The sequence below is a fragment of the Pseudorca crassidens genome, chromosome 10, assembly GCF_039906515.1.
Source record: "Pseudorca crassidens isolate mPseCra1 chromosome 10, mPseCra1.hap1, whole genome shotgun sequence".
Taxonomy (NCBI): Eukaryota; Metazoa; Chordata; class Mammalia; order Artiodactyla; family Delphinidae; genus Pseudorca; species Pseudorca crassidens.
Window position 1 is genome coordinate 94,343,589 of NC_090305.1, and position 13,201 is coordinate 94,356,789.

The following is a 13,201-nucleotide window of genomic DNA, read 5'->3' on the forward strand; positions in this document are numbered from 1 at the left end:
CTAAAAACTGTATGTTATTTGTAGTGTTCATCACGAGGAAGTACTATAAAACTGAGAGCTGGACAAATGTGAGAGAATTTTACATTAGAGTTAATACTTATTTATCTAGTTTTTTTTCCCACACTGCACGGCATGCGGGGTCTTAGTTCCCCAACCAGGGATCGAACCCGCGCCCACTGCAGTGGAAGTGCGGGGTCTTAACCACTGGACCTCCAGCGAAGTCCCTTATCTGGGTATTTTCAAATCTGCTTTGAAATGATAATAAAACTCATTATGTGGGAAAGTGCACCAGTTGCATTGGTACCGTGAAAGAAAAAGATTTAATTGAGAAAAATATAATTATTTTTAGCACAGATACTAAAGTAGTCCGGGGATCAGTATTAACCCAGTTGCTGGTTATTGATGATAAGCTTGCTCCATTGTTTGCTTCCTCCACAGATTTCAAAGAATTCTACCTATATTTCCATAAACAAAGGTAATGGACCACCCATGGAGCATAACCAGGAGAGAAATCGTAGATTTAGATGATAATCATAATGGCTACTTTTTCTGTCTTTAGTTATTACCCCTGACTTGCTCTAAAATGGCTAAAGATAAAAAAAAATTAGCAAAAATTAGGACAGTCTTGGGAAAATGAGATCAGGTCTGTGAGGTTGTTTATGTACTTTACATAAACAGGTATGTAACTGAGCATGAAAAATTACTGTATGGCCTTTGCCTTTTTTCTGTGTTTTCCTTGAGACTGGCTGGGGATTGGTTGGGCAGTTCCTTAGTTTGCTTATTATAACCAAGACAAATGTTGAGCAGTTTACAGCCAGTGTGTGTCTGATGGTTCTTTGCTTTGCACATTGGTTGTTAAATATTTTTGAATATTACTGCTAATTAGAACTCTCAATAGAAGAGCTACTAGGGGACAGGAAACAAAGGATTTATCCTGTCTTAGAATTCACATTCTGCCTCTCTCTGTCTCTCTTTCCTTCCTCCATCCCCATATTTTTATGCGTTGATAAGCATATGTATGTAGGATGTGTGTGTATAAATATACATGTATTTATATACACTATATATATTGTCTTTGGAAGTTAAAATACTTTTCTGAATGTTTATTATACTTCATTGTAAATTTAAATTATCAAAAATTTGTATTCTCAATATAACAAAATAACTGACCATATTTTTCTAAATCCTGACCCATTTCCCCAAGCCTAATTTTATTTAGCCATAAAAACATTGAACAAGGTCAGCATTGAAGCATTTAATCTTCTCAACATAAATCAAATTTTAACCTACTGGACAAGAGACCACCTGATAACCCTAGCAGCCTAGAGTTTCAGAGCAGTCTAAGGTGGGACAGAAACGGACGTGCTGGACATAGGATTGAGAGTGTCCATCATCGGTGCCAACCAGCTTTGTCTTGTTTGCTGTGGCGTCACCTAGGATGCAGTAAAAGAAGGGTAGCACTAACAGTCAAGAAGAAATAAAAAGTCATAGGATTCTGAGGTGTAGTCCCAGGTCTACCACTAACTCATGTGAGACAAATCATGCCATTTCCTTGGTCCTCAGTTTTCTTAGCTATAAAAATGAGTGATTTATAATAAGTTATATCTAAGGGTCCTTCTAGTTGTTTTCCGAGTTGCCAGTCACAACTCTCTACCTTACTTTACTCCAGTCTCAGCATTTGCACAGGCCACATGATGTCAAATACAACTCACCACACAGATCTTGTTCGTTGGATCAGATTTCTTCTTAGTGCTAACAACCAATCCTAGTTGAATGCAAAACTAGGTACATTCACTCTTTCAGGCTATCACGGGTCATTTTGTGAACCTTCACCTCTGTGGCCATTGGATTTCCTAGTGGCTCAGAAGACTACATTCCCTTCAACGTTCCAAATTTAAGACCAAAGACTAAAAAAATAGAAAAGAGAAAGCTAGAATATTCTAGAATATTCTGGATTATCGATGGAGTGTAATGTATTCTTCATTATGATACTACCATCTGTTCATAGTAAACTTTCCTAATATTGCCCCAAATTGGGTTAGATCCTCAAGTGAGCAGTAACAACCACAATGGGTCTTCTTGAATAGATCAACTTCAATTGTAGGCCATTTAATTAACCTAGCTGTCAGATTAAAAACCTAGGCATTAAGAGGATCTCTTTTTGATTGTAAACTTGATCTAAAACCTTTTTTTGATGATTTAGCCTTTAGACTGGCAAGGGTGAAACTTCTGCCTGGCAACAGGCAGAGATGTGCCCTTGACTTGCACATAATTTTATATTACCTAAGATCTAGGGTTTGTCCCAAAACACGTTGCTTTATTTTACTCTCACTTCTGATTGCAACTTTTGTGTGGCTTTGTCACAGCGATCATGTCTTTCATTTAATTCTCTGACAACCTCACATTTGAGGATCTGTGGGCATAAAACTTGTTTTATGAGAAGAACATCTAAAGGATGTGAGATATTTTGCTAAACTGCCATTGCTAATCTGATTTAATAGTGTCTCAATGATCTGGATATTTTGAAACCTTGACAAGCTTAGGAACTTGTCAGTCAGCTTTAGACCTCTAGCATAGTCAGATTCGTTTCAGGTCCATGGGAGCCAAAAGGTCTTAGATGGTCATTTCACTATTCAGTTAGGAAGCATCTATTAGGTACCTGTTGTGTATAGTACACTGTAAAATAAAAAGATGTGATCAGAGCCCCTGGGAGCCTGCAGTTTTAGAGAACTCCAAATTAATGAAAGGTCTAAAGTTTCATCCTTATTGGAATTATTGAATTGAGTTCCAGGAAACAGATTTACAGATGGAGGGATTTGAAATGAAAGAGGACAGGAGAGGTGTCCAGCCTAGAATACAGATGACTTGGGCATTCATTTGATCATGCATTTAAGCAAGAAATGTTCATTGAGTGCTTGTTGTATACTTGCCACTAGGGATACAAAAGTCTTCTATGTCCTCATAGGTAATAGTCTAGCTTAGGAGCCTAATTACAACCTGAGGCAGGAGTGGAGCCAGACTGGGGAGGATGGAGAATTAAAGCAGGATTATTTAAGCTTCAGTTGTGGTAAGAGCTACCAAGGAGCAGTGAAGGTTCAGTGAGATTATGCAAACAATCAAGGTTTGTGTGTAAGGAAGCCTGGCGTGGTCTTGGGAACCAGCTCAAGCTTCCGTAAAGAGTTGGCCAATCTAACAGGAAGGATAAGAATTCCAGGCAGTGGATACAGTATTTGTTTAAACCAGGAGCTGGCAAATTTCCTCCTGTAGGCCAGTCTTGCTTGTGGCCTGCTTTTCTAAAGAAAGTTTAACATTTTTTTCCATAAAAATGTTGAGTATTCTTAGCTAACTCCTAGATTCTCTGTAATTTTTATTGCTATTGTAAATAATATCTTATTTTTAATTACATTCTCTATTTTACTTGTCAGTGATTCAGCATTTGGCAAGCTTGCTGAAATCTTGTTAGTTCTATAGTTTGTTGATGCTGTTGACTCTCTCATACTTTGCTATCTTCCCCATTTCTTCCAAGCCAGGATTTAGTCAACCCTTAGTTTATGGGCCACATATAGCCCACCGCTGTTTTTGTAAATAAAATTTTATTGGAAAGTAGCCATGCTTATTTGTTTGCATATTGTCTCTGGATGCTTTCCAGCTACAATGGCAGAGTTGAATCAGAGACTGCATGACTCACAAAACCTAAATAAAATCCTTGCTATCTGTGTCTATGCAAAAAATAACTTTGCCAATCTCTGACAACAGGGTAATATCTTTAAATATTTTAAGACTGTTCATCAAGACTTGTTCTTTGCGGCTCCAAAGACTTGAACTAGGACCACCATGTACAAATTAGGGGGAGAGGGACTTCCCTGGTGATCCAGTGGTGAAGAATCCACCTTCCAATGCAGGTGATGCGGGTTTGATCCCTGGTCAGGGAACTAAGATCCCACATGCCACGGGACAACTAAGCCCATGCCACAACTACTGAGCTCATGCGCCTCAACTAGAGAGCCTGCGTGCCACAAACTACAGAGCCCATGTGCTTTGGAACCTGCACACCATAGCTACAGAGTCCACGCGCCCTGGAGCCTGTGTGCCACAACTAGAGAAGAGAAAACCCTCATGCCACAACTAGAGAGGAGCCCACGTGCAGCAACGAAAGATCCCTCATGCCTCAACAAAGATCCTGCGTGCTGCAACTAAGAAGCGATGCAGCCAAAAATAAATACATACATACATACCTAAGAAAGACATAAAAAATTAGAGGGAGAGAGAGTAGTTTAGCTCACAATATGAAGAACTTTTTAGTAGTATCAATACAAAAGTACTTCACCAAAAAAAGACAAAAGTCAGCTTTCTTTCACCTAAAAGATGGTGGCTTTATGATTAATTGCCCAAACTGGAAACTATTAGCAAAGTACTTCAGGACTTGTAAACCAGGACTGTCCCAGGCAAGCATGGATAAATAGTTACTCTACGTTCATAGGAGACACCTTTCTGAAATAGTTCAGGTTATCTCTGTACTTTAACTATTGAGGAGGAAGGAAAGAGATGTAGGTTTGATTGAGGTCAAATAATGGGATTTGTTTTCACCTCCCACAGGCTTCTGAAGTTACATTAAAACCCCAAGTGTAAGTGACATACACCCCTCAGGTGTCTTATTCCTCTTTTCCAGCACTGGGGAAGTTCTTATTTGCACAATTATTGCCTCGAATGGGAATTCACTGATTATGGGCTGGGTAGTGGTGGAGATTCCATGGACAGTCCCCTAGATCCTACAATGTCTCCTTCAACACAGGGCAAAACAAACCTTTCTTAAAAGAGTAAAATAGTGAACTCAGCCAAAGAAATGTGTATGACTAATCAGATATTTCCAAATATTTTTAGATAAATGGAATATATATCATATGATTCATTCCTCAGGAAAGGCCATGTGGGAACTTTTCATAGGACAATTTTTGCAGTTTTTCTTCAGTAGAAAATCCCACTCTGTAGAAGTTGGTAAAAGTCCCTTCTGTGGTTTAATTTACAACCGCAGATTCCAGCTAAGGCAGGTGTTGGCAAAATCTTACGGCACAAAATTCTGCAAACTGGCCTCCTCCTGCCAAGACAGCTGTCTGCAAATTGTAGTTAAACAAGAGTGGCGTGTGGCTGATTTCTCTTTTATATTCTATAATTTGGCAGTTATTCTGTCACATTCTAGTTCTTACATACATTAGCGTCAGCCTTAATAATTTTTCAGACTTTGTAAGAGAGATAATCATTGCCACAAGGTCGTCTGCAGGATCCAGGCTCTTGATTGGCGTTGTGACTGGTGCGACTCTGCGTTACTAGCCATCTCCCAATGACTAGCCCATGATGCATGTTACTTTTCCGTGCAACTTCTTGCTTTGGCTCAACACCTCATGGTTGCTACAGAAGTTCTTAAAGTACATTCCCTGGACCAGAAGCATCAGCATCACCTGGGAACTTGTGAGAAATGCACATTCTCAGGCTCCATCTCAACTTACTAATTGAAACTCAAGCCCTCCAGGTTATTTAAAGTTTAGGAACACTGGTTTTGGAAAAAACACCTAGAAATTTGTAGCATGTCTTCTTTAGGAAATAAACTCAGTTATTCCATAAACAATTAATTGTTCTGTGCCTATGCCACATCACTATGCAAGGCACTGGAAAAGGTTAACTACAAATGTCATGAAATAATGATCAGGTCTGTGGTCTGCACATCGTAACCCCATTGCTATAGTTGGTGTTAAATCAATATTTATTGAATTCATTGGAATGTAAATACACCTAAGCCCCTGACTCCTGAAGACTTTGATGTATGAAATTTTAAGTGACATAACTTTCACTATTGTAGCAGCCGGTGCTCTCACTCCAATGAATAGAAAACATTGACAATGCATTTTAATGAATTAAGACTTTTTTCACCTTATGTTTAAAATTATAGATATAGGTATCTCTATGTAGAATTGAAAGCAAGAGTCTTCTCTATAGGCAATATATATATATTTCAGTCAGGAGAAAGGAAATACTGCTGAGATTATAAATCCTGGTTGATCCTGACAATAGTGTATGCACTTTTACTTTAGCTGTACCTTGGTTGTGTAGACATACCTAGGCCTTGATATCTTCCCAACTTCCTAAATAGTTTGAAGATGGAAAAAGGATTCTGGAGCAGTTCCATCAGTGGCCTCACCCTTTTTGCCTAATTGTTATGTAAATCACCAGAGCAGCTATAGACCAATTAAGTTCAAAAGCGTACAGGTGGTCAGAGGAATGACTTGAAAAATGCGCTCCTCTTTTAAGGGGCCTTTTGTTTCTTAAAAAATAAAAAAAGGCAACAGGTTTTTAAATTTAATGTAGAAAAAGGCCAAAATAGTTGAAATGAAAGACATAGTCAAATAAAAATGTAGCCTGTGCCAGATGTAATCAAATTAAATGGAACGCTTCACAGGTGTTCCAAAAAATGTTCATAATGTTGTTGAAGAAAATGGCTTCCTTCATTTATTTATGACTTGAATACTAGGACAGGCTTTACATACAATAAAAATTCTTTAAAGAGCAGTGAAGTGCATGCCATTTCATCTCTGATCCCTATCTTTATGTTCTATAACTACTGCCATAAATACCGTTCAATCTTCACCATTACTGATAACTCTGTTACTTGGTTCCTATAGCCATAAATACAGATCACTGTGTGTCCACCCAGAAATCACTCCACGTGACCACATAAACAGCCTACACAGCTCATTTTAGAGAAACATGATCTGAAGTGAGTGAACTTGGACAAGAGACATGATAATACTTGAAAACAACTTCCATGCCTGGGAAGACTTTCATGTTTGAATTAATGGCTATCATGTGTCCCAGTATAAAGAGCCACATTTCTACATCTTTTCCTCCCTTTCACAAATTCCTACGTATCACAGTTTTTTCCATATGCCTTGTACTGAGCTAAGATTTGTGAGGAACAGAAGAAAATCAGAAGTACTTCCATTCCTCAAAGAAGTAAAAGGACAACAGAAGAGATGACAAATGTATAAATAGCTGTAAAGATGATAGAAAACAGCAATGTTATTCGAGAGCGCCCAGAAGTTTATTTGTAAAATGTTTCATGGCACTTTTTTACTGAGCACCTATTAAGTGCAGAAACAAAGATAAAAGCAAGCATGAAAAAGACGGACATATTACTTGACATCATGGGGTTTACAATCTGGATGGAAGACAGAACGAAACACATGAACTAAACATGAGAAGTATACATTGTGATGGAGGCAGAAGTCACAAATAAACAAAATATTTCAGAAATTTGAAATCTTTGAAAGAGATGTTCTTTAAAAAATTGTTCAGTGAGGAGCCAACTGGTAGGCAAGACAAGATGGCAATTAAGAAGAACATGGCTATGACCCAGCAATCCCACTCCTGGGCATATACTCAGAGAAAACCATAATTCAAAAAGACACATGCTCTCCAGTGTTCATTGCAGCACTGTTTACAACAGCCAGGTCATGGAAGCAACCTAAGTGCCCATCGACAGAAGATGCGGTACATATATACAATGGAATATTACTTAGCCATAGAAAGAAACAAAATTGGGTCATTTGTAGAGACGTGGATGGACCTAGAGACATACAGAGTGAAGTAAGTCAGAAAGAGAAAAACAAATATCGTATATTAACACGTATATGTGGAATCTAGAAAAATTGTACAGGTGAACCAGTTTGCAAGGCAGAAATAGAGACACAGATGTAGAGAACAAACGTATGGACACCACGGGGGGGAAAGCGGCGGGGGTGGTGGTGGTGGATGAACTGGGAGATTGGTATTGACATATATATGCTAATATGTATAAAAATAGATAACTAATAAACTAGAACCTGCTGTATAAAAAATAAATTAAATTAAAAAAAAAAAAAAGAAGGATTTAGATAGAGGGCCTGGTCCAGAAAGAGAGCTATTACCAGAGATAACTACAAAGAGTATGGCCTAGGTGTGGTAGACTGGGGAGAGCTCAGTGCACCTGTTTATTCAAATTCCTAACTCTATCCTATTGTCTCTGCATGGCATAACAAACTTTGTTTACCAAACATTTGCTTTTCCCATATTTCTGTGAGTTGTCTTCCTCCCTTTGAAGACCCATATCCCTATCCCCTCCTCCTTAGCTCAGGATGGCCTATAAGCTTTAACTGCCTGCCTGTCTTTGACCCTCTCATGCCTATGTGAGGCTCCCATATGTACAAAATTAAATTTGTTTTCTCTTCTGTTAAGTCTTAATTAATAGATAAGCCAAAAGAATTTTAGAAAGGTAGAGAAACAGTTTTTCCTCCCTCACATTCCCAGTTGTATTCCTGGCATCTAGGGCAGTAAAAAAAAGAAAGAAAGAAAGAAGCCGAATGCAAAAGACCACACATTGTTTGATTTCATTTATAGGTAATTCCAGAAAAGGCAAATCTATAGACATAGAAAGCAGGTTAGTGGTTGCTGGGGGCTGGGATTGGTTCTGGGATTAACTGTCAACAGGCATGACAGTTTTGGGGTGATGAAAATGTTCTAAAACTGGGTTACGCTGATGGTTGCACGACTCAGTCAATTTACAAAATCATTACATGTTTTTTACAGTAAGTCATGGGAAACAGTGAGAACTGAAGCAAAAGATTTGATACTTTCGGGTCATTTAAAGACTGTTGTGGGCTACAGAGTGTAGGGCGTACTAAGGAAAGGGGTACAGGAGGCTGGAGGAGGGGATTTTGAGTCGGGGCCATAGTAGGTGGGATTTTAGGATGAGGAGATAATAGCTGAGGGGACCTGGGACGCTGAGCAGTGCTATTTCGGTGGCTCAGGACAAGGATGTGTGAGACATTTTTGATCCTTGATGGACCTTTCATAGTTGGATTACAGAAACCAGGTTTATATGTAGTGTTGATAGAACGAGGGAGTAGGGGGAAAACCTGATCATGGCTGAGACAATCTTGACCCTCCGTATTTTAACCTTATCATTTCATCTCCCTTCCACTCACGATATGCCACAATGTCGTTTGTCTTGATTTCCCGGGAGGACCAAAGAGCTCTTTCTCTCAAGGCAGTTGTTTTTCTAATTAACCCTGCTCTTGGGGTACACAGCCGCACACACAGCACTCAAAGGTGTTAACTTGTTCCTGAGCTCCGAGTCATACTACAGATATTTATGGGATGGTGAGTCAGCTGTATGGGTTGTTTGTTAGCAAGTTGAGCAGAAGTGTGCGAATGCGGGCGTTAGCAAGCACTGTCTCTTTATGGTCCTGCTGTGAGGGCACATGCTCAAGGGAAGGCAAACCGAACGTAAGTGCAAGAGGACTCAGAGACTGACCAGAAAGGGGGGAATGGTTTTGTATCTGAACGTGTCAAGCATGGATTTCGTGTATTGGAATTTAGTTTTGGAGTATTACTCCTGCAGTGGCCAGAGGCCACAGTAAAAGATTAAGATGAGGACTCAGGGACCAGAGTTGCAACCTTGAACACTAGTCTGTTGTGGGGCTAAAGACAAACAGTTTAACCCCTTTGAGATTACAGACTTGCTTGTGAAAGGCAGGGACAGACTAGAACTGTGGTTTTAATTTTGCGGGGGTTAAGGTCCTTTCTAGTATGGGTTGCTAGGTATGGGTCCTTTCTGCAGAAAAGTATGCATCCGTGAATGCCAAGATGAAGAATACTGAACCAAATTAACTCAAAGGTGTCTTCCAAATCCATTCCTCCCTGTCAGTCTATGAAAGGATAAAAACGAACAAGTATGTTCAGCTCTGCGCTTTTGATGACATATGTCACAGCAAACCTAGCTAGACTAATGCATCATCTGTCACTTGGGGTTGATTTCTTTTTTACACATTGAGGAAATCCCATTGCTGCTTCCCAAACTGTGAAGCTGCAGATAAAGAGGGTCACCTCTGCAAAATGAATGGAACTGTTTCTCTTAGTCATTGTACCTGTCCCTCTCTGTTCCTTACTTTTAACCTTTCCATCTGAATCCTTCAGTCTCTTTTCCCTCTAACTGTGGGAAGCCTAAAGAAGAGATGAAACGGAGGATCCTATCATATTTTAGTAAGCTAGATAATTTTAAACTTTATATTGGCACAGTTGAACCAGAGACCACAGGAGATGACTAGAAATTGAATAGAAATAAATGTATTAAAACAATTAGAGTAGTGGTAGACAGTGTCAAGAATGTATTGATAAGAAATCATTCATAAGCATTTAGTTATAAAGCGTGGACTTAATTTGTTAGGCTGTGCTGCCTTGGCTATAATTGTACAGTAATTTTCCAGGATATGGGAAAGTGGGAGAATATGACCTTCAAGGTAAGCCTGCCATTGCTGCCATTGGCAAGGTGGGTATAACTTAAAGGCTGTTTTCAATGGTTACTTCCTATTGTTCTTTTGTCATTGTTTCAGAATATATTAAAAATATAAGAATTTTGTGTTACCTTGCATATACCAATTTATGACTAATTCAGATTGACCTTCAAAAGTGAAAGAAAAGTAATTTGTGGTGATAAATTGATTACTCAGAAATTGTCTTTATATAGACACAATAAAGCATGAACATATTATTTTAATGTATTTTAAATTTTCTCTAGTACGTTTCCAAAAAAATAATATATTCCTGGTGACTAGGACTTTATACCCCTTCCTGTTTTTCTTCCATGACTACTTTTTTTTTTTTTGCGGTACGTGGGCCTCTCACTGTTGTGACCTCTCCCGTTGTGGAGCACAGGCTCCGGACGCGCAGGCTCAGTGGCCATGGCTCACGGGCCCAGCCTCTCCGCGGCATGTGGGAGCTTCCCGGACCGGGGCACGAACCCGTGTCCCCTGCATCGGCAGGCGGACTCTCAACCATTGCGCCACCAGGGAAGCCCCATGACTACTTTTTTAAAAAGTATTTTCAAGAAGCAATGGGGTATGCATGGAGAATTTACTCCTAGGCAGATGGTGTGGTGCTGTGATACAAATTTTTCTGTAGCAGTAACTGGGAGAGAAGCCATGATTCACGGCTGTTAAGAGATAGGAGCCGTTTTTGAAGGAAGGAATTAATTGCACACACAGTGATGTGTAGGAGCATCCTACGTTAACAGAAAAACACTTGTGTATGTTTTAAAAGAATCTCCAAGACTTAGCTCCTTTGTTTATTCACAGGGGTGATGGGTGAATATGAGCCAAAAATAGAAGTACAGTTCCCGGAAACGGTCCCGACTGCAAAAGGAACAACAGTGAAGCTGGAATGCTTTGCGTTAGGAAAGTAAGTCCTGGTTTCTCTTCTCCCTTGTCCTCCCTCCAGCTTGGGCAAGTGTAGAATTTTCTTTGCACTGTTCGCCGTGATGGTTTCTGAAGTTACTGAAAAGCAAGCCAAGCCTCTCTCGCTGTGATTCTGCGTGCGCATCTTTGATTTCGCCCTCTCATCATGGAGAGGGGATGTGTCATGGAACGAGAGGGATTAGGCTGCCACAATGGACATGACCACAAAGGAGAGGAGAATGGGCAGTTCTGAAAAAGTGCTTTGTTTTATTACAATGACCTGTAATGTACATGTAACCCAGAATGATAGGAAAATAATGGCCTTCATTTGAGGTACAGTGAAGTTGACTGTTTGGAAAAATGTGGACTTTCATTCGGGTCCCAGTTTATGGAATATGCATCAAACTTGTATTTCTTTTTAAATTGCCCGTCTCTTCTTTCTACTGTTCTGAAAATTTTACTTTATTGCAGTATAGTTGATTTACAGTATTGTGTTAATTTCTGCTGTACAGCAAAGTGAGTCAATTATACATACATATATGTATTCTTTTTCATATTCTTTTCCATTATGGTTTATTACAGGATATCGGATATAGCTCCCTATGCTATGCAGTAAGAGCTTATTGTTTATCCATTCTCTATATACTGCTTTGCATCTGCTAATCCCAAGCTCCCAATCCATCCCTCCCCACCTCCCTCCCCCTTGTCAACCACAAGACTGTTCTCTATGTCTGTGAGTCTGTTTCTGTTTCATAGATAAGTTCATTTGTGTCATATTTTAGATTCCACATGTAAGCAATAGCATCTTCTTTCTACTTTCGATTTCGATTTCCTTCTGCTTTGGATAGAGATTGGTAAGACCTGATATTCTCTAAGAGAGTCATTATTTTACAGAGTCATCTGAAAATTATTCACAATTTTATTATTCAATCTGTGGAGTCTTCTTAGATAAGCCCACTTGGGAACCAGTTAGATTTTCCGTTACAGTATCTGTCAGAGGGCATAAGGGAGATGAAAAGCAGATCAGTTAAGATTTTGCCAGTAACCCTGTAAGAAAGGTTTGGCATCAGTGATAAAAACTGTCATCTGAAATAAGAATTTTTTGGTCATCTATGTACTTTAATGATGCATGTGAATCTCTATGCCCAACCCCACCTATCTGGCTAACTCACTGCTAACTCCTTATCCTTTTCCTGTACCCAAATGTTGGCTAAGGCAGCAACACTAACTTTTACTCACCCGCTGTGTCAGCATGTAATCTATATTCACATGATTTTGTGTTTTACAGCAACCATGGAAGAAAGCTGTTGCTTTTTATTTTCAATTTTATTTTTAACTCTAAATGAAGGATTCTTTTGGTTTTCCTGTTTTCAAGTCATGGCAGTATACGCTGCAGTAGTATCTTTACTTTGGTGCTGAAAACTACAGTGATCATTTCCTATGTCCTGAAAACTTACCCCGTTAAATAAATTATGACATTGCTGTAGGACTGAACACTGTACCAACATTAAAAGTCAAGTTGTAAAACAACATGTGAAGCCTAGAAAATGCCCATGGTTTATTACTAAGAGACTAAAAGCAGATTGCCAAACAGTAGAAGATGGTCCTGGTTTTTATTGTATATAAATATATATTTATATATATATTAGGAAACTTAATTCAAAGAAAAGATGAGAGAAGGTAACTGGATAGGCTAGAAATGTGTTTGGTGAACTCTGCAAGGTGACACCTTGAAAAATCTTCTGTGGAGGAAGACAGCAAAATTTATGTTGTTCCCACTTCAAAGGGGGTATGAATTACACACTATTCACGCTGCTTGAATGGCACTAGAATGAAAACAAAGGACCCAAATTGGGCTCCTCCAATCTACACAGAAATGTTTGGGTATGCACATCCGGCTGCGGAAACACATCATCACGGCCCGCTTAAGAGCAGAAAGA

The 13,201-nt window shown here is 39.2% G+C and overlaps 1 protein-coding gene across 13 annotated transcripts in view; it reads left to right on the plus strand.

Annotated features, from left to right (window-relative positions):
- CNTN4 (contactin 4) overlaps nucleotides 1–13,201 on the plus strand; it is a 977,605-nt gene that overhangs the window by 788,465 nt on the left and 175,939 nt on the right. For all 13 annotated transcript variants that reach the window (XM_067755248.1, XM_067755246.1, XM_067755236.1 and 10 more), the window contains one exon: nucleotides 11,163–11,265. In XM_067755248.1, the coding sequence (XP_067611349.1) occupies nucleotides 11,163–11,265 (103 nt within the window). The remainder of the gene's footprint in view (nucleotides 1–11,162; nucleotides 11,266–13,201) is intronic.